The sequence below is a fragment of the Lingula anatina genome, chromosome 7 (assembly GCF_051362555.1).
Source record: "Lingula anatina isolate TDL-2025a chromosome 7, LinAna3.0, whole genome shotgun sequence".
NCBI lineage: Eukaryota > Metazoa > Brachiopoda > Lingulata > Lingulida > Lingulidae > Lingula > Lingula anatina.
Genome location: NC_141773.1, coordinates 17,466,024 through 17,488,779, shown reverse-complemented (window position 1 = coordinate 17,488,779; position 22,756 = coordinate 17,466,024). Strand labels below are relative to the sequence as shown.

Genomic DNA, 22,756 nt, shown 5'->3' with positions numbered 1-22,756 from the left:
CGTTAATACAGAAGGAAGAAACCGCCTTGATTACAAACATACTTATTATAGCTAATACATGTATATTTCATTGGTCGTGTTAGTAAATGATGCGTCATGAGGAAATTAAAGTAATGATTTAAGGGAATGATTGCATTGATTTAACAGACAGGGCAGCAGTCAGGGAACGCCGTTTAAACATCGCATTCAAGTAAAGTTGGAAGTTTATAATAAAATTTCATGTTGGATTTGGCGAGGTTTACTTAGCAAGAAAACAGCTTTTCCGATGTCATTTATTCTCCAGAATCATCGCCCTAAACAAATACATGTTATGCATTTTTTATGAAAAATACGGGTAATATTCCTTTATTGTCGTAGAAGTGCTTTCCGGATATTAAATACAGGCAAACAATTGCGCGTTGTACCTAAAAAACGAAGAAAGTTAAAGCAATTTCTCGATTTTACCACCCTGTCCTAGGACAAAATATACAGTTGTAATAAACAGCTGCGTGTATAGTATACTGTGTCCTAGCCCTGTCCAAACCCGTTGTTTTGCATACTTTGGGGTTTAAGTAAAAAGCATTGACATGTCCGTTTGTAAAATCATTATTGCTATATAAATGGTTAGCGCGCATTAAGTGCCTTCACCAAATCGAGAGATTTCAGTACGTCAATGCATAATCTAATATTCATGTATTCATGTAAACACGGTGGCTTCAGGTGTATTGTTCTTGCGCAAAACATTAGTACCACACGTCTGTTCGTGCATAATATATTATGCTGTTAATCATCCACCATTTACTAACGTGATATGGAATTGTACCTTTATTAAGCCAGTCTGAGGAAAACATATAGGCAATTTCCTCATTCATACACAGGCCAAGAAGATTGGAACAATATTTCACCCTTTTTGCTCGTGAATCCGTGTGAGGTGAGGAGTCTGACTTTTTAGTGATTATTATTTAAGAATGAAACTCTAATGTGACAGATAGGTTTTCTTGGAAAACAATACAAAAGTGCAACGCAAAATATTGTGAATCCACGCTATTGTGCAATAGCCTGTAATTCGCCACGGGAAAAAATTCAAATAAATTCTGATAACTTAATTTGTTGCCACACCACAATATGTACTCCACACCATTCAAATGCAATCCACATATAAAAGAATATACATTGAATTTTGAAATAATTTTATTATTCAAAATTTGCTTACGTACCACAACGAATCTCGGTGAAAATAAAACATTTATTCTGTAACCGATGCAGTATTATAAAAATATAGACACACAATGTTGATTCAAACTTCATCCAACCCCACATATAGCGAATATAAATAACGCATCTTGATAATCTAAATATTAAATTAAATATCTAGATAATCAAACTGCAAAACGAGTTGCCACAGTATTTAGGCGTGTACATAATTATCAATTAAAAACCTGTCTCTGTCAATCTTTGACAAATAAAAATCCATTACACTTATGAAGACTATAAAATTTGTAAAATTTCAATAGTCTTTATTGATTGGATATCAGACACTTTATATTTAACATTGTATTTACTTTCCCAATTTCATAAGATCTACATTTTTCTATTTGATGCACACGTAAGTACTGACAAGAAATATTTTACACAAAATCTATGTTGACAATAATATTAAGACTGTGCGTTTACCGGCCATTGGATACCCCATAACAATGACACGTCATCCACCCATTTCCAATTCTATTCATGTTGGAATTAGTCAAGCAAAAACTAAGAAAAGCCCGTATGACACCCAGGCAGAACCCATGGCGACCAACCCAAGAATAATGAACCCAAGCCAAAACAGACTCGCGTTCGGCACGCTGGTTAGTAACACGGACCAATTTAAAGGTGGGAACTGGGGGTACGGCAAAGGGGTACTGGTTTTAGGGGGGCTCTCAAAGAGCACACAAAATTAAAGAATGGCCCGATACAATAATTTTGTAACAGACTACTAAAGGACCCTGTGGCCAGAGAGTACTGCCGGAGTTACGTCAGGCTAAGCGTCATCAACCAAAACAATTATGCCTATTGGTCACAGTTCTACTGTTAATGTCGCTTGCTCCCAAATGTAGTTTTAATCGCCGTTAAACCTGTGCAAATACTATAGACCATTTAAAGCACAATATATGAAATTAACAAGACGGTACACAATGTCCATTGAATCCACGCCCTAGTAATCTGTGACATGTAGCAACTGCAGTGCGAGTGTTGCGATCATCGGGGCATATGGTACGTTTTATACTAGAGCAACGCAAATTCAACAAAATGCGTAAATAGCCGGTGAATGTGGACTTTTGGTAGACTGTGAATTGCGCATGCGTGCTAGCTGTCACGGACTACCAGGTCAATGCCAAAGGCTTCGTGTTTCCTTCCTTCTTTATGTATGGTGTGACTCAGAGCGTGGCGTATATTAGAAGACACGTTGTCCGTGGCGCGTCCAATTGGCAAGCAAGTACGCATGCGCAATCTGCCCACCTAGTCGACACCATCCGTCTGAAATTAAAACCACACCTTTTACTGTAGTTGCTAAATAGGCACTTTTGTTAGAGAAGTCTGAGAACACCCAACTAAATCGTGAAGAACCTTAAGTGTGGATATTAAATAGTTGACAAAAACGAATCTAACTTCAGATTTTGATACCTCAAAATTATTTACTGCGTTCCAATGGTACTATTTTCTTTTGGAAAAATCATGTCTACGGTCGCAGAGTGGAATGTCCTAATTTACAATTCACATAACATTATACACTTTCTTGGCCAGGTTGCCACAATCCAATACCTCGTCACACAAGTACTAGGCCTGTCCAGCCAGGAAAACGTGTTAGTAGTATGAGTTTAAACGAAACTTGTTGGATTCAGGAAATACATTCCCTTGGCAGATATCATAAAATGTACTGAATACCTTATTACAGCAATCAGGTGCGCCACACATAACTTAATCAGCGTTTTTTTTTTTGTTTTTTTTTTTCAGAAACATTAGGTGCATTACAAAATCTCAAATCGCTGAATTTTGACATAGCAGTTGACTAAATTGTTTGTACTCAGCACCAAAGATACGTCATATTAAGATCAATACATTTCTATGCCAGAGTCATTACAGTGCAGTGTAAAACATAATTCTGAAAATCGGGGGACTTCAGTAAATAGTATATTTAAGTTCTTATTCATTTTCCATATTTTTACTCCAGGTCATTGGGGAATTATTAAGCCATACAGATGTTTCTCCATAAACATGGCAGAAATTGTTAAACAATACGAAATGCGAAAATAAATAATAAACGACGCGCAGACAATAGTTTTTGTTGCCAGAATCATTTGGTGAGATGTTTTGTGGTTCTCCGTTAGTGAATCCGACCTCTTATGTTACTTTGGCTTTCTAAAAATCAACAAGAGATACGCTATTTTATGATGCGAGAACAAATTTTGAGTTAACATAATATGTAAGTTGAAACTAAAACAGACAAAGAACAATTAATAAAAAAAAGAATAACGCATAAAACAGAAAGAGCTACAATGGTATGACAAGAAAGGATCGCAAATTGACAAAATACAAGCCATGGATAAACAAGAGGATGTGTCACTTCAAAGAGCTATTTGCATTTCGGGTATTGGGCAGAAGGCAGACATTATTAAACAAATTCTGTTAAGCTCTCTGCACTAGCCTATGGCTTTAAATAAGGTTATTCTTTTTACATCATGCAATATACATCAATGTATTTTTACCTCTTTCAGTGCCTCATCCATTAGCTTCATTTCCTCGTAATGATCTCGTGCCATCCGAAGCTTCTCGACCATTATAGTATCCACTATAGGGAAAAGCTGAAACAAATAACAATGCTGATTATTTTCAACATTGTTGTCCAATTATGTAGGTCACTCTTCTTAAGAATAAGGCAGCGGTATGGCTTGTCTCTGCAGTTTTGGCACTTAAAAGCGACACACACACACACGCACGCACACACACGCAAACGCTCGTACATACAAATAAGCACATATACCCCAGCAAAGAGACACATTCTGTTTAAATGCGATAAAATCCAAGACAAGAAAACTTATTTATTAATCCATATGCAAACCTTAACGGCGCCGTTTGATAAACATCAGATACACGGCCTGAGAAACAGATCAACCCAATTACAGACAGCGTTCGTTACCTTGGCAACTGTCTCAAACATAGGAATAAGCACGAACTTAATGAAGCCAATCTGGGCGGTCGGTTTTGTCACCTTCTCCCTATCCATAAACGGGGCCACTGGCAATCCCTCCAATTTTTCCCGGTCAGACTAGACATAAATCAAGATTGTTATGATAATTACAAATAAAACACTACGTTACCGATGACAGTGACTAAAAAATCACCCAAAGAGAGCAGACCTCTGCCAAGACAACTATTGGTCTAATATTTAATATTAATTAATTAATTCATCACTAAAATCTTATGACTTTTAAGTGAACCAATCTGTGATTTATCGACTGGTATACCTGATTAAAGTACTCTTCAAGCAGGCAATCTACCCATGGTTCGGAAACTTCTGCTGGGCGGACTTCATTTGATATGTCGCAGCATTTAACCAGCACCATCTTTAACTGCAACCAAGACGATTGCGTTAGTTGGGACGGGCCAATTGTGTTGACAACTTGGTTTCAAAAGACCAATATTAAATTGCAACTTACAAGTACTTGACGAACAGAAATGGCTTGAGGAACCGAAAGTTATTCTTACATATATCTGTACTATTTTGTCATTTCATATATAGGCCCTAATATTACGCGTGCTTGCGCTCGTGTGTGTGTGTGTGTGTGTGTGTGTGTTTGTGTGTGTGTTACTGAGAAGGCCAGGATAATGAAGACCATATGACGTGACATACCAAGTCTAAATGTTCCTTATTGTTATAGTCAAAGTCAGTGAGTGTCCTCTTGAACTTATCCATGACTTCTCCGTGTCTTGCCATATCTGTGCCAAGAATCAGCATTGTGATGTTCTAAAATGTATAACAAGATGCCGACTACATTGTATGCTGCCGTGCTAATGGCATTTGTTTTTCTTGTTTATAATTAATTTTCCGTTCATTTATGTTCATAGATGACGTATTATAATGAGATCTAATGAGATTGAGTCTCAGAAAACAAAATACACGATTACTTTTTCATGGGATTTAATATCAAAACAGGATTCCAATAAAATTTGAGGTATGCTCGTTTGATTTTGGGTTAAACCAGGAATGTAATGATTTCGTGCACACCACCTCTTGTGCAAATATGAGTAAGTAAACCTGAAAAGATTATAATCTCCAGACTCATTTACCTTATAGAGTTAAATTTAGTTAAACATAGAAGCCCGTTTTTTAGTGAAATAATAAAGAACTATTCCCTAATTAATTATTTAATATTATCATAACGTACCGCTCTTATCCTTTTGAAAGTGTCTTTGTCCACATTACCAAATATGTTGCACTCTGGATTGTTTAGAATCTGGAACGCCACGGCGCAGTGGTGGTTTTCTAGTGGGGATATGTCGTTGTAGAGTATCGCCAAGTCTGTTCTTGCATTGATCTGGTAGCTATTTTAAATGAAATAAAGTATTGGTTTTTTGAAACATTAATACAGGCAAAAAACGGAATTGCTGATTGTGATATGCTGACTATCTATAATTTTTTCAGGTAATTCATCCCTGTTGTGTGGTCAATAAAATTCATACATGAAAATACACTGGTACGGAAGAGTTAAGTTTTACTTGATGTTTGTATATTCCATAAAGCACAATCAACCAGAAGAAAAACGCACAACCATATAGCAGACCAAAGGTTACGACCAATAATAAGACGACCGTTTCACAAAATTATTTCTTCAACTTGCACCGCAACATGTATTATGCTGGAACATTTGTGATTGGATTCCCTTTTCTATTGTCAATACTGCTAAACGAATGTCTACCCAAGTAGATTTTATGAACGTTAAGAAACTTGTGATAAATGTACAATGCTTCACGAGCTTGGACTAGCCACTCTCAAAGTATATTTATATCGCAGACAAATGCAGGCCTGTAGCCAGGGGGGTTCGTGGGGTTCGAAAGAACCGCCTCTTTTGCTGGGAAAAGGTCCATTCTGGGTAAAATTTGATCTAGGTACATGAAGTTTTTATGGAAAAAGATCCACTTTTTCAGAAAAGAACCCCCCTTTTTAAATTGCTGGCTACAGGCCTGAAATGTATATTTGCATACGTGTTATTGTAGCCCGGGTGGTCTAAATCATGGCATATGCAGGCCGTTATCAGGATACCCAAGTCTTCCTTGGTCAGGGTTTCCCATAGTTCACATATGTGAATCATCCCATACATCATCTGAGTGACACAGAAGCAGTGACGGAAATTGTGGAATGGATTATTCCTGTAGTTTTCCTGGATACACAGCTGGAAGGTAAGTGCAAGCTTAATAACATCGATGTTATGAAGAGCTCTAACAATCAACAAGAAGTATGAATATCGATTCCATTCACTTTAGAATAAATTGATGAATGCCAGTGAAAGGTCAGTTGACAATGTGCAACAGAACAATGCTAATGAACTGAACAATGCATCAAATATATTATCTTTCCATATTTTCATCATGAAGATTGGAGATCGCGTTTGCCAAGCGCTTGGTACGAAGTAAAACCAATATGCTAGCACAGCTGTTTTAAACGTAAATTTTGGATGAGCCGTGTTCGATTTGTATATCAATGTCGCACATTTTCATTGGCACATTGCATAAGCTTCAGATATGAAATCAGATTTAAAAGCAACAGGTTATAAAGACGATAGCTTCCAAAGCTTCGTTCGAATTTGTAAATAGGGTCTGGTTTTGGCACAATGCTCCACGTGTAACTCGCACGTGTAACTCAGACGTGTAAAACACATGGGCCAGATGTAAAGGTAGTCTCTGGAACTACACCCCCAAAGCACACAACCACCAGCACAAAAAAATAAAAAAATAAAAAAATAAAAATAAAAAAACGCAAGCAAACTAAAATGAGGGGAGTAGGGGGATGCCAATGGGTCTCTCTGGATCACTGTGGAAGCCTTATCTTGGTTTGGGCGTGGTCTCTACATAAATCTTTATTGAGCTAACCTTTGTCCGTCCTAGTCGAATAGGTGGCGTGGAGTATTGCTGGGGAGCGTTTGGGATCCAAGACCATTGAAATATAGCCTATTTTAACGCGACAAAACTATTTCAAAGAAAAGAATATATATTGTCTTCAAAAGTAACGCAAGTTCCCTGGCTAAGAACTAAATTACCAAGTTTATGAGGTCACAGGGGCACATCTTATCTTGTCAGGAGCACTGAAACAGCTCTGGACATCCTAGTCAACTAAGCCAGGGATCTTTTTTTTTTTTTTTTTTTTTTTTTTTTTTTTTTTTTTTTGAAACTGGGGCCAGATACCTACCAGCCATCTCTTAAGGTTCACTGGGTTTATATTGAACTCATGAACAATATCCAACTCGTGGTACATATGCTCCAATAAACTCAACATCTGAAAATACAAAACGCAAGATGTTTACCAAAGAAGCCGTGGACATGTGACACTCGATAGCTATGAATTCAACATTTAAAATTAATATAAGCATGCAATTTATAAACGCCACAATTGCAAAGTACAATGCAAACAATGTTGGGATGTTTGTTAATGGATGTGTAGCTCAATAAATCAACATTTAAAAGAAAATTCAATTCACGAGCATTTGCAAGAACATCTTTAGTCATCTTTTGACTAACAAAGTACACATATCCAGGTCTCTTATTTTTTAAACAAACTCTGACTCATTTTGTAACATGATAGTGAACTGCAGCTCCTTTTACCTAATTACCGATTTCCGACTAACACATTAGCGTTTATAATAAGAACATGGCGCGGTACAACTTTCAACTGAGATCATTTCTGATAAAAACAAGTAACATCCGTTGGTTTATTTATAATCTGCTAGGATATATCCAGACAAATGTTAGTTTGATATCGTCAATCTATTGATATGTAAGACGTTTTGGTTAAATAGGATCACGACGTAAAATATGTAAATTATTAAATATATCATTGAAATATCACACACAGCAACTGTAAATGCCATGAGCTTCCGCTTTGAGATACATGTTCACGGCATTAAACGTTCACCATTGTGAATGCAAAATGAAAAGTATTCACAGTACAGATAATTAAATGACAATAAGAAATCATGAACATCCCTCCCGACGTTTGACTATACCTCGTTTGGTTCCCAGTGCCAAATGTCAAACGTAGGCTGTTTAAGGTAAGCCACTGTCTCCTCTGATAGAGTGTACTGGAATAGAAATTTAACAAAAAATGGTAAGCTTATACATACCATAACCAAAGCACTCGTACGATAATATTACATAATTATATATATTATATTTACGAAGGAAGTGAAAAAAATCTCATTTTTTTTCTTAAAAATAGAAACATTGATATTTTACCGATAGTTCAGGTTACATTAAGCATTAAATATGAATGACTTGCTCGATGTTCTGGTGTAGTACTGTACTGACAACTATACCTATAGGTAAACACATACATTGTATAAAAACATGCTAGGCTGAAAAAAGGGTTTTTCGGATTAGGATATTTAACTGCAAATATTCACTATTCCCAGGCACCGTTTATTGCCTTCCAATTAGGAAGCTTGCTCAGGAAAATATCATATAACTCTTGTCGAATCTGTTTTTCAATATCGTTTCCCGCGTTCATCCAGGGAATGGAATATGTATATTGTACGTTCATTATTGAGCTCCATTTTAAAGGTTATTTTAATTATCTTATATATCTTATAACGTGGTTATATTTATTTTTCAGGCATGCCCCATTCAATCGAGCTCAAACAGGAAATTTTCTAAAGAAAAGCAGATTATGTTCGTTCGAAAGTACTAGCTGCGATAAAACTTTCTTTATTTAAAAGATACAATGGGTTATTTCATACCGAATAATAACTGAATATCTGAGACAACAGATAACATGAAAAATTAAACGTGCTTCAACGTAAAGATGATTAAAAAGGTGTTATCACAGCCACCTTTTACGTATAAAACTATTCAAAATATTAAAATGAAACCTGACAATGTCATTTAAGACCTACTAAAACATCCTACTTTTCTAAAAGAAAAAAATAAATAAATAAACGCACACCATGCAAAACATATAAATGTTTGCCACCTTTACCTTTTGAAATTTGGGGATGGATTTTCGGGGACGCAATTTATCACTTTTCATACTACAAGCAAATAAGATGCGAATGTAGAATAATATGAATTGGCTTGGCAGTCAGGCTACTTGAAATTTGCAATTATTCAATCACAACATCGAACAAAAGGTACGTGTCAAGGCAATTACTGGAAACAGCAAGTTTCGACATATAAAAGATACAGCGAGCGCCAGCACAAAAGCATAACACAGAAAGTAACATGTAGCCAGGAGTCTGTTGTCACCAATGCATTTCTCGACGGTAAACAAAAACAATAAATACGTTTTAATGAAAAGTAATAATAGAGGATACAAAACGTTGCTGACCTCTGGTTTCAGTGAAGAAATAACAGAAAAGATGCAGAAAAAAACAGAATATTTATTTCTTTGTTTTCATGTTTTAATAATTTACATGAGACTAGATCCCAGACGGGAAATATCCAATTGATATTCGCAAGGACTTAGGTTTTCATCAGATAATCAGTTGCCGGTTGCTATTTGTCTGCTTATATGTGATGTTTTCTGTACCAGTGCAATCCTATGGGATGTTTCTGGAAAAAGTATCAGTTTTGACGCCTCTGCCAAGATCAATACTCAGATTTAATGTGCAGGAAGATAACACTCTCTGTAATCTACGAAAGATATCAACGTGCAGTTCCAGTTATTAAATTTGTCAAAGATTGAAATTGATGAGGAAATGCCATGTATTTTAGATGGAACCCAGGGTCTTGTAAACTAGGTCCTTGACAAAACATATTTATTTTAAAAAAGTCCATAATTATCTGTCATATTGGAAATAATCAATAACCCTGGCGGCCATTGCTCCTGGTACAGAAGACCACATCACTTATGACGGTCATAAGCATGACATGACGTATGTGCAGGAAAGATCAGAAATCAGTCAGTGCATATATTTCCCTTCTGTGTCATCTCCTAGTAAATTATGGCAAACATGCATAGAAAAACTAGAGAAAATTTCAGCAACGTCTTTCAAATATATACATGCACGCTACACACAGATGTGAAAAATTGGTACAGACGAAAAAAAAAGAACTGTCCATTAGTCACTGATCACATACAATGAAAGCAGAAACCTGCAGTTGATAAAAAAACTATCACGAAAACATGACGTCACACCACTGACATATAAGGCAAACATAAATGCAGTCATTGGTCACAAACGTTCCGCAAGATAACCTGACATCATAGCATAAATGACGTCACTTCAGTAAAATATGACGTCACGGAAATCGCAGGCATGGGTCACAAATGAACCACAAGAATACATGACGTCACGGAATACCCCTTACGGTACCTTGGGATATTTCGGAATATCCCTCTTCATCACGATCTTATGTTCATCTGTTGAGCTGCTTGCATAGAAACGATCTGTTGATTTGCCTTGAAAGTAGTTGGGTCTGTAACAGGACCACGTTACAAAAAGCATGCGTGAGTACTGAAGGGTAGCAATTTTATTAAGTATATAAGTGAATCCAGAGAGAGAGGCGGGGATATAGCTGCTCTTTTGGAAGCGGGTTGTCAATCTTTCCCGTCTAGTCAAAAACACGAGGAAGGACACAAAATGCTCTGCAGGCCCATGAAAGCATATTGCATTCACTATGTATTTTAAACTGCTTTGTGGGATGGGGCTTTAAAACCCTGCCCCGCCCCCTCCTTGGCATCCTGGATCCACCAGTTGTTAGTAAATAATGAATTACTTGGGTAACGTTGCAGGTAAAAATTAATAAATCTTTATGTGGTTCAAGGAAACAACGGAAACCGTGTCTAGATGTGAAATGTTACTGTGTGTGTGTGTGTGTGTGTGTGTGTGTGTGTGTGTGTGTGTTGGAGGTGATTTATTTATTGAATTTGCGACATCTAGCGTTCAACTTAGTTTGTTAAGCTTATCATTCTTATTATAATGGAATATGCACGTAAATGAGGTGTGTAAGACGTTGTAACACGTGTAGCTTAAAAGCTTCAAGTTAAAAGACATCGGTGTTTTGTTATTCATAAAGATGGGAAACAAACGGGAAGATAATGTGCTGGCACGTGCAATGATTGGATGGAACGCTGGTATGTTTTAGGTTATAATCTTGGGTTAGTGTTTGGTGGGAGGGGGGCATGGCACTTCCTTCATTTGGTCAAATTAAACACGGTAAGCACAGGGATGAGGAATATGCATGACAGATTTATTGTAGTCTGGCTAGTGGAAAGTAATACAATAAAAAAAATTATTTCCCACATAGGGAATGTTTCAGAAGGGTACGCTTTGTTTCAAAAAGATTATTGTGTCAGCAAGGCATATTCAGAATGTTGTTTTACGTATTAATGCAGATGTACAGATTGTTTATTTTTGTCTGAAAAATTATATATGTATATAAATTCCAGTCTAGGAGAGGAATTGAGTGAGCTAGATACAAACATGCAGGTATAGCCAAATAAACCAAATAAACTTATCCAAAACTGCATTAAATAATATACATATATGCATTAAATCTTTAAAAATAATTAATAGAGCATATTTCTTATAAATATTTCTTAAGGTTACCACAAAGCTTTAAATGGGTTAAGAGAAAACCGCTTTTGACTAGGGTATTTTGCAAAACAGACTTGACGTCAATCAAGAAAAATAAGGCTCTCTCCTATCATAAAAAAATATTATATAAAAAATTAATCTTTTTATAAATAATATAATTTAATCTACCTCATGTGGTTGTAGTCGACAATTTTTGTTTGTGCTTCGAATATCTGGTTCCGAATATCGGAAATGTCCTTCCTGCACTTTTCGATCTCCACCCCGCGTTGATTGTCTTCTGGAAAAGAAAAATTAGTCAAACGATTTAGTCAGTGTATAACTGATGAAGACAACACAAGAAACTGTAGACCACTATATCATCTTCACCCCTTGGTTATTGTACCAGCTGGTCTTAAACGAGTTTGGAATATAAATATAACATCGGAATATATCTAAATATACCTATAAAGTTAAGATACAACTGCCTCCTCCCCTTGAACAAACTTTCAAATGTTATTTTTCAAAAAATTAAAAAAAAAGATCACTTATGAAGCAGTTAAATATAATTCTAAAAAACATACGTTTTATATAGGAAAAATGGGGCCGTAGCAATAGTCCGAAGGTGAAATAACCCGAAGGTTCATTGGTCCGAATGTTCACTCAATATAGAACCTTCGGAGCAATGAATCCTTGATTAAAAAACCGACGACAATGCTACTATTTTTCGGACCAATGAGCCTTCAGACCAATGAACTTTCGGACTATCGAGACGCCCCCGGAAAAATTAGTTTACTCTTATACATATCTTTACGCAGTAGAAAACGGTTTAACCAAAACATTTGTAGACAATGTATAATCCGTGATGAATCATCAATGTAAATCAGAGAATCGCCAACTCCTCTGCAACGACGGGACAATATCTCCAGAATTAATATTAACCTATTCTTGGAATATTCACTCTCATTCGAACTCGTCGCACCACACCTTTGCACATAAGTAGTAAATGTAGGATACACTTACAACATACATAGATTATCAAGAACGATGACGTCGCCAGACAAGTAATAAACAAGTCGGTAATAAACAACAGACATACGAATCAACAACAATCAAATTTGCAATACGATTGTACACAAGTATGTACGAGTTGCTTCACAATATGAGGAAGAGGACGTTTCGCACAAATCTAATATAACGCTGTGAGGCCGTTGCAAAGAATAAATCTTAAGAAGTAAGAGTAATTCATGATCCAATGCTGTCCCTTTTATCAACCGTACTGTTGCTGTCCTTTGCTTGTGCAATCGATATAGCGACAATGATGATATTGTAAAACACATTGGGAGGGGGTGTTGGCAGGTCATATGTACTAATGCATCAAGCTACATTTTGTTGTGATTTTCATGTTATCCTTATATTATGAATCTTATGAATTAATAGATGCTGCACTAATCAAATGGTATTTAAATAATAACGACAGTGAAACCATAGTAACAATGCAATGTTATTGCGAGGCGTTGATAATTATGATACGGCAATGACGCCAATTTTCAAAGAGCAGCATATGAGTGTATATTGTCACGGGGCGCAGTTAATACCTTGCCTCAATTAATCACATACATGTGAAAGCGAATGCAATATGCAATTTGGTGATTTAAATCAATGATGTGTAATAAACGTCCTTGTTTAAATTAAGGCATTATTATCAGGCGAGAACCGGCAATACACTGCTCAATTAAATAACTGACGGATGCCCAACGGTTGGAACGACAAAGATTTACTATTAAAAGCATTTGGCAAGAGATACTCCTGAACCGTGAATGTTTTCATTCCATGTTGTTATTCAAATTGCTTTACTTCCTTCATTCATAAATTTTGGTTGAAGCTGAATGCATTATTCGCTAGTTTCGTCATTGAGAGCCACTTTGAACCATCTTTTGCATATATTTAAACTGCTGCTGTATCAAATATTAAAACAAACTGTATTTAGTAAAAACAAAGCTGAGAAATAAAAGTCCTAAAACAAATCCATATCCGGCTATTACTGGTATAGTACAATTAAGTACATTATACAGAACATCAAATCAGATGAAGGGCAGCAGGCCAAATGATCTCCCATTTTGATTACAAAAGATGGTGTATCTTCCATTTGAGCTATTCACCATTTAAAATACTTACTTTCAATCCTACTTTCCAATGTATTAAGTCTCTTGTTCACCTCCGTTCTAAACTCGTCTACTTTAAGTGCCCTGCAAATGAAAGACGGACGGCATTTAACAAGCTTGGTGAAACTATTTATAAGTAATCACATTTGTAAACACGATGGAGTTACACATTCAGATTACTATACTCACGTTAACAATTTTAGGGTTAAAGGTAATATAATGACACCATAATATATATTTCCGCCTATTCATTTACATGTACAAAACCAAACAGACATGTGTCGTTACATATACTCACTCGCTGAACTGTTCGGCAACGTGGTTTAAAACATTCTTGAATGCACCTTCTTCATTGCCTGAAGCAAATGAATATCTTATTAAGTTCACATTGTTGAATATTTAGGGGGTATTTTGAATGTGGTTAATAGATAAAAGAATCAACTATTTCCCAAATTGTGCCTGCTCAGTTTTGCTTAGCATGCTGTATACAATTTTAATTACTTATTCTAATTACCTAGCTGTCATATCTTGATAGAGATCGAAGTAATTAAGGAAGAAAAACAAACCCTAGTTAAGCGTGATAACAGTTTTGTTTGATATGTTTTATTTTGAAAAACATCCATGAATAGTAATCCCTGTTCTTTATAACCCTGTTGACGGTTTCGTCTAATGTCAGATTTGTTCGTAAATGTTTACAAATACAAGACGATATTAGCAATCACAACCGCGGAGCAACAACACGAAGTAGGGTCTGTGACATCGCGGTTAACATCTTGGGTTTGCTTTTTAATTCGCTCACATTGTTCAACAGAGCGATGACAGATAATACACACCTTCAGTTGTGAGCAAGTCTAGGTGAAAATTAGGCGAAACAGTCACCATGAGTCTGCAACAGCAGGGATCTAATCTTCATGAATATTTTACAAAAAATCACAATCAAGTTTGTGACAGACGATAACATGTCGATTTTAGATGGTCGTATTGTTCTCTCACCTTCCCAAGTGGTTCTGATGTTATTATTTTTTCCGGGAGAAATATCAATAATATCTCTCGCAGGTTATGAGTTTTCGCAGTTTACATAACAATCACTTTTTGCTAGCACGCGACAAATGCCAGAATACTCATTTTATTAATGTTTGTTCCAAGGAAAAGTTTTTGAACAGAATGCAATGGCTTTTCACTGATTCGTGACACACATTTCATATCCACAGAAGCAATTTTCCAATATTTCACCACTTTGTACAAGACGCAATAAATAATCTATCTATTTCACAATAAATAATTTATTTTGCATGGAAACAGTCTGCTTGGAATTGAGGCGTTTTGGGGAGTTCCCACTGACAGGAAACAAAAAGTATCACTTTTGTTGGTGACATTTCCCTTTTGAATATTTAAGTTAATATAGGCCTATAAGTTTCTAAGCCCATTGGGATTGTACGTTTTTGTTCTTGAATTGTTGAATAATGTCTATAAAAAAACAATGAAAAAAAATATATTGACCTAACTTGAAAGTTCTTTACAAAACATGTCCCTGAGTCGAGGTTGGCTAAGAGTCTTAGTCGGTCTAGCTGAAACCGTCTAACTGACTAACGGCTTTTGGTGAACGAGCTAGAACTGAAATTTAATTCACTGTTGCTGTGCTTCACTACTTAAATGACAAGGTTCCGTTTCCAGAAAAAGAAAGTGGAAAACTGGGCCTATCTTTAAGATACCAAAAGAAAACAAAAGGTTCCGTTTCCAGAAAAAGAAAGTGGAAAACTTTAGCAAAAGAAAACTTCTTTAATCTAGAATAATTCGTGAATTTAGACAGAAACACATGGCCTTTACACACCTGCAGAAGTCCATTTTAAAATATTCATTAACTATCATTATAATACAAAAGAGGCTGAATTTTCTCACTTAAGAACTACTTTTACTTCTGATTTACCTGGTGTCAAAGTGGACAATAAACCTGGCCCCGGTTTCACAAAAAAAAAAAAAAAAAAAAAAAAACTTAAGTCAGGTTCCCTGGCTAAGAACTAAATTACCAAGGTTACATCGTCACATGGGCACATATTACCCTATCAGGAGCAGTGTAACAGCACTCTCACGGAAAACCTAGTCAACTAAGCCGAGGAACTAACCTAAGTTTTTTGAAAAACTGGCACCTGGACTTTGATTAAAGAGAAACGTTGTACCGCCGTAGCTCTTTTGGGTAAAACGGCTCTAGGTTTGTCAACTGAAAACATACATTACCTGTAGGTAGGGGTACCTCTCTCTCCACGATCACATTGTAGGGGGTTCTGAAATGAAAACGGTTTATCATATACTTAACTTTTATATTAAATATATATACATATATTGGTCGCGTTGGCACAGGGATTGAAAGATCGTTTGTATAACCTAATATTCATTCCACAGATTATCACATCAGCAGCTGCTCCGGATGCAGTCCTATTTCATTAGGTTGCTGTTTCATAGGATGTGACATTTTTATTGAACATGCATACTGTTTTTATGGTAGGCAAGGATAACGCAGATGACAAGTGCATCTAAATTATATGTATTGCCATCCCTTGTGCTATTTCCTAATTTATAAGACACGTGCCTAACTATTTTCATATGTGTATAATTTATGCTACCCATCCCAACCAAGACGCATCGGATACAGTGAATCTGTTTCATTTAATGAAGGTTACAGATCTGAGCCTTCGTAACACGAAAGCATCGCGAATTGCGAATAGCGATATCACCTTTTATTTCGAGGCTATTATATGGGACGATTAAATCCCGAGTTATAGAATAGAGACGCTTGCGCTCGATCGCAATTCGCGATGCTTTCGAGTTACGGAGGCCTGGTCAATGTCTCTTACTGTGCGTCATTATTGGGCATACTCGGGGCCACGGTCACCAAGGCCCCGCTCTGGTCCTTGAGGACGATCTCTGATAACCTGCAATATAACAGTGAAATAACAGGTAAATAATGGATATAAGTCTTCACTAGCGAGCAACGGATTTTAAGTCCATCTAAAGAGACGGAGCAGACAGTATTTGGAGGATTGAATATGCACGTTGATCAATGATGACATACATGTGTATTAGAGCGAATACGATGTCTATTTGTTACGTGCAAGTACTCAGGGGTGAATCAAGGTGTAAAAATGATGCCATGGGATACAAAATTATTTCTCTGAACATAAAATATGACAGCTAATTTATCCTAGTGATCATGATTTACCTTACTAAAAATGAAAAACGCTCTTCATATATTATCAGGATGAGGAACAAGGTGCTTGCGGAACCAGTGCGCATGTGTTAATTGCTACGCTTTATTCTACTAATATGAAGTATGAAGCATTCATTAAGCAGGTTTTAAAGTTTTGATTACTGTATATAATAAATTCATGTTAATGATATTTGGATTTCGTTGCAATATGTGTTGTATTCATAGCTGTTGGCATTTTGCGCTGTACTGTGAAGCCGGATACTACCCATAAAGCATATACAAGCAGCTTTCAGTATATAATTAATATTGTATATTGTATAAATTAATCACCTGCTCACTCCAGCTGCATGAGCGAGTAACTCCCGTAGATCTCGCGAACTACAATTACGACCGAAGACAATCTGAAATAGAACGCAAATCAAATTAAACGTCCTTTGTGATACATTATACTAAGTACATTATATCAATCATATTGCCTTTATCATGCCCGCACAAGTGCTAACAGGTGCGACCTCAAGTGGCATATCAGTTAAAGGCATTTCTGCACTCTTGGAAATACTGTGGTGCAATACGTTGCAGATATCCCTTGTCCTGCATATATTATAACAAATCTCTCCGAAGAGAGAGAGAGAGAGATTGTTAGAAATGTCAACCACAAGGCGTTTAGCATCTATAAAACACCAATGTTCACAAGGAACCATTTTGGGGATACACGTATATCATTGCATATCTCCATAAACTTGGTGGAAAATAAATGTACGCATCTTGTACATTTCCTGTGTAACACCTTTTCCTTTCCGTTTGTTTGTCAGAATAGCAGATAACAGGATCGTGATTCGATATAGAGCACGTTCCATAGCTTCACACTAATAATGGTGCAATGAGTCACGAAACCCGCCAAATCACTAATGAGCTTAGTTACTGTTGATAGTTGGATTAAGAAATCTGACAAAAATACGTCTCCATGGCAACCAAACACAACTGTGCAGAGAGTTAAAGAATAAGTGGGATATGGCAAAACATTGGAGCAAAAAAATAAAAATTTAATCCATCGTGTCATTCTGGGCGCGCTGGTCATTGTAGTCTCTGCATAAGCATACTAAAAAGCGTTCGATGAACGAAAGAGCAAGCGTCTCACTTTGACGTATATGCTACACGCGTAATTTTCTTTATTAATACATGATATCAAGAGTAATGAATATAGAGACCTCTGGCAAATCCCATATTTAGGAAAGCACATATCGCATTGATCCCGTGGGTACTTATGTGCGGATACGACTGATGAACTTTTAACTTGATTCTGCAAGACACTGCAAGCCCATGGCAAGTATACATGTCTGTCATTTACAGGAAATTAATAAAACACTTTTCCTTCTCTTCGGTAGATTTCCAACCGCTATGTTATTGTTCGCGAATCATAATGGTGTATACTTAAGTCACTGCTTTCATGTTTTATGGTATTGCCATTTATTAATTTCCTAACAGCAGATGAGGCGATCCGTAACTTGGGCGCCATCAAGTAGACAATGAGATTTCGTTTGTACATGGTCTGGTTGATAGATTAAAGCGTGTTTTAATGTGGAATTCCATGGAAACTGATACCGTTTTATTGTCTAATATTCTGTTAGTTCTCACCGCAGGGCACAAACGAAGGCCTATTATCGTTTTTTTCATTTGCTCTCCACACAACTGACACGATTTGCTCAAAGTAATGGGTCAATCAGAGGCTCGTCGTATTATATCCATATTGTCGATAATTACAAGTTTATATAAGCTTGAAAATTACAATATTCTGACTTCGATTTTTTTTATAGGACCAAAACAAACTTTAAAAATGTCATACTTAAAATTAATGCAAAAAGATTTTGATTCTATAGCGATGAAACATTTTTAGGTAACTACAAGGTCTGGAAATAAATCAAATTTCCTCTGTCCTTTCAGCTCCCGAGAGTATGTTTACATAAAATTTCACATGGGAACTTGAATTAGTTACTGCCACTTCGCCCAACCAAGCTCTAAAAAACGTGCTTTGATCTAGCCGCCATCAACGGGAGTTAGAGCCAATTATTTGTGGCAGCCGCTAGATTGGTTAAAAACTTAAAATGAAACGATTATTGGATGTTAATTGATCTAAACAATGGCAGACATGCCGATCAATAATCAATATTAGCCGAAATGCCTGTCAATCTGAATTAACATGAACATTAAGTACTCGGAATCCCATCGACTTTGGATCAGGATTAATTGCATTCAGCTCAACTAAGTAATGTCCATTTCAATCAGGATTACTGGGTCAGAGTACCAATGTACCAATGTGCCAAAGTCCGTTTGTTCAGACTCTAGGTAGGATATAGGTAGGATAACAGGATCGCAACGATGATGTATATAGAATAACTGTAGGTAACGACGACCAATTACAAAACTATGCATTTTACGGAAATTAAAAGCATACCGTTCCCACGGTATATATTAATGTTTGATAAAACAAACCGCTGGAGTATACTCATATGACAACATGCCCTTTCTGGTTATACAGTTTAAACCACATAAATGTCAAACCTAATGACAGGTATTCACTGTGCGCATAAATATACAGTCGCTCTTAGCATTTTGAATATCAAAGAAGGCTTTCTGAATACCACAAAAGAGAAAGAAAAATAATTTCATTCTTGCTGTCAGAACGTTTTTCTTTTGATCCAGCATTCACGCTCATTTGCATTATCTCAGGGGTTGAACGGTAAAAAATCAGTCGCACTCGAGTATATGTGATCAATAATCAAAATGGAATTTATGATTGTTATAAATGCGATTCTAAAGACACCGTCGCAATATTAGTTGCAAAAACCAACATGGGAGATTAAGTTAAAAGAATCATGACAGCAAATAACGGCTTTGCATGTGTTCAACGCGAATGAAATTTTAAATTTTTCTAGGAAATATTTTTGTGTACTGTTTGTTTGATCGGCTAACCCCCCTTCTTTGTATTTTGCGCCAGCGAGGAATTTACCCCAACATGGCTACTGTGATAAAACTCGTTGCTACTCCAGGACAGGCGAAAATAGCTCTTGTAAATGCATCATATTACTAGCCAGACCCACAGGCATAGGACGCCACTCAACGCCAATAACGCTGTTCAAAGAACATTGATCACATGTTGGCTACCTTCAGGGATAACGACCAAAGGATTAAAGTAACAGTCTATCCTCTCTAGTATTTTCAGTCAGTATTTACTTGTAACGTGATCTTTTAAGAATCAAAATGTGATATTAATGTGATCTTAAGTCTTTAATATTTTCCATATCCCCTAAAACCACTCCAGTGTTAACATACGCCTGTAACTTTCTCGACGCGTATTTTTCTGGTGTCGAGTAGCAGTACATAGTTACCACCCCCTGCGTTGCACATTCACATGACAACAACATATTTTCCACAAAATTTCAACTATTTTCCTTCTGGTGCTGAGGTTCCCAAAACAGTTGAGGCATTTACTATCTCTTTAAACCCTTCTGTTGCTAAGGTTCCCAAAACAATTGAGACATTTACTATCTCTTTAAAGCCGTTTTTTAGTTCAGAATTACACAATTTTACCGTCAAGGGAGAAATTTGCCAACATCCTTCTCCATAGCGAAAGGTATTTAAAAGACAAAAACTTAAAACTCAAAAAGGCACTTTTGGAACATAATTCCGGGAACGGTTTTGAATGTGGTATATCTTGGTGGTAAAGAGCAAAGTGATGACATTACTTTCTCGTGATATGATTATGATTTTCAAACTTTAAGAGAATTTAGCCCCAAGAGATTACTTACCTTTTCATGTTTATCGTTCACTTTGATATGTATTATCTTCGACGATTCCACCGATCCGCCGTTACCCATTTCTGTGCTCCTGTTGATATCTGTCTTCTATTGCGTGATTCGTAACGTTCGCGCTGCGTCTAATATATTATCACCGTTCAGTCCAGTCTTCATTAACGCTTTAAAAAGACAGCAGTTCAATAATCTCCTCCATTTTGTCCATAGCTATATCGTCTGTCTTGGTATTAATCAGGACACAGGTCAATTGCCCACGGCAGGCATAAGCCTCTAGTGCAAGGCCAACATTCGTTGCAATCTTGACAACCCTCTGCTTTTTTATCTTCCCCAGGTGTAGCTGACAAGACAAGCAATGGAACCTACGTACACCCCAACGCCCAAACGCCAAGTGGGTTGAATACTCGCCTGTTTCACTCCGTACGCACCTCAACGTTTTGTGGTTCCATTCATAAATTTCCTTCAAGTGTTTCACCACTGTTTCACCTGAAGGCCCCCACGATTAATACAATCTGCAGCTTAGTATGTGGGCTGCGTCTCCTTATGAAGCCGAGAGTGACTATGGTCGTTAACAGCGAAATGCAGCTAGATATATCGGCGGCCAGCCACTCTGTTAATGTCACATACAAATTGTCTCGTTTTGGTTTCACGTCGAGGCTAATGTTATCGATCGACCATAGGCGTCATACCGATTTCATTCTCGCTGTCAACCTGTTGTGTTGTGGCAACCTGAAAAACAAGGGAAATGTATAAGTTCTTGGTTAATTACACTAATGGCATATATAAGACGTGCCGAAGTACTGATGATATTTGAGTGAAATTGAAACCAAATGACATATAGAACTTCTTTTTCTGAAGCTGTTAAGAACAAACATTTTGCTTGAACTCCAAGTGTTGCTAACAATAAACGCAAATAATCTGATATCAATAAAATCTATGTAAGAAAAATACCTGGCTTGTATTTACTTGAAAATCCTCTTTTTCATTTATGGTCAGTTGCTGGCAATTCTTTCCGTAATTTGCCTTTATCAATAAATTGTTTTTGAGCCACCGTACCAATTACCCCATGCGCACGTCTTCGCTGTTACGACAATGAATACCTATAAGCATATTTACCTTGTACCACCATTATCACCACTGTGACATGACGTCACCAACAACTTAAACTCATGAATCGCGAATTGTTTGGTACGTTGTTCTTAATGCCAACTTCCCGGCCTGTCTGGCAGACAAATACTTGGCCCTTGTTGGTTGGTCAAATCAGCTACCGCGCTGCCTCTTATCCTCTACACATGATGGCATCACCAATTTGACAAGTTATTCGTCGCACTCGAAACGTTTCTCTATAGGAGATGGTGCCACGTTGCTTTACGAAAGTATATAAATTTACCGGTAAAATTAACATCAGGAAAATGAGATGGTAGAGCGATCCGAGTTATTATTATCTTTATTATTATTTTTTTTTTCATTTGAAAATGCTCATTCGCAGAAGCAAAACACTTGGTACACAAACAGTACTGCCCTGACTTCAGTTTAATACAGAAAAAAACACCGTCCATCTGGAGGTCCTTTGAAAAAAATCTTGAAAAAATATCTCTTAAAGGAAATTCTTACTCCGGTAAGATTATAAAACGCCTTATCTTATTATCAGTTATTTTCTCATTAAATGATGTATATTGCATCATTACCCTGGCTTTATACAACCTCTTTCAAGATTATTATGAAACGACCTCATTACTGGGCAAACAAGACCAATCGTAACAGCATATTTTTCTCGTTAATAGACACTCCAAGGATCTCTGGCAGGATGATACTAGAAAAAAAAGGTGCACA

At 36.6% G+C, this 22,756-nt stretch overlaps 1 protein-coding gene across 4 annotated transcripts; it reads right to left on the bottom strand.

Moving 5' to 3' along the window:
- Nucleotides 1-1,152: 1,152 nt before the first annotated feature.
- LOC106160042 (high affinity cGMP-specific 3',5'-cyclic phosphodiesterase 9A) lies at nucleotides 1,153-21,628 on the bottom strand. 4 transcript variants are annotated; one of them, XM_013536545.2, is made up of 17 exons: nucleotides 20,921-21,628; nucleotides 17,445-17,515; nucleotides 16,762-16,839; nucleotides 16,145-16,191; nucleotides 14,208-14,265; nucleotides 13,923-13,993; nucleotides 11,937-12,045; nucleotides 10,545-10,647; nucleotides 8,241-8,315; nucleotides 7,427-7,513; nucleotides 6,226-6,413; nucleotides 5,409-5,565; nucleotides 4,874-4,987; nucleotides 4,488-4,592; nucleotides 4,160-4,288; nucleotides 3,729-3,824; nucleotides 1,153-2,499 (listed from the first exon to the last, which is right to left on the bottom strand). In XM_013536545.2, exons 1-17 carry the CDS (start codon nucleotides 20,987-20,989, stop codon nucleotides 2,482-2,484), a joined length of 1,575 nt encoding a protein of 524 aa, XP_013391999.1. In that variant the 5' UTR covers nucleotides 20,990-21,628; the 3' UTR covers nucleotides 1,153-2,481. The 4 variants fall into 4 exon arrangements, with proteins under 4 accessions (XP_013391999.1, XP_013391998.1, XP_013392000.1 ...); XM_013536544.2 differs by having other exon boundaries at nucleotides 1,153-3,381; nucleotides 20,921-21,625; XM_013536546.2 differs by having other exon boundaries at nucleotides 1,153-3,381; nucleotides 10,545-10,599; nucleotides 20,921-21,624.
- Between the last annotated feature and the right edge of the window lie 1,128 nt (nucleotides 21,629-22,756).

Excerpts from the sequence above, each read along its gene's own strand:
- LOC106160042 (XM_013536545.2), bottom strand. The coding sequence starts at position 20,989 with ATGGGTAACGGCGGATCGGTGGAATCGTCGAAGATAATACATATCAAA. Across the intron at positions 17,516-20,920 it reads TGAACGATAAACATGAAAAG|ATTGTCTTCGGTCGTAATTG; the intron begins GTAAGTAATCTC and ends GTTCTATTTCAG. Across the intron at positions 14,266-16,144 it reads AGAGGTACCCCTACCTACAG|GCAATGAAGAAGGTGCATTC; the intron begins GTAATGTATGTT and ends CATTTGCTTCAG.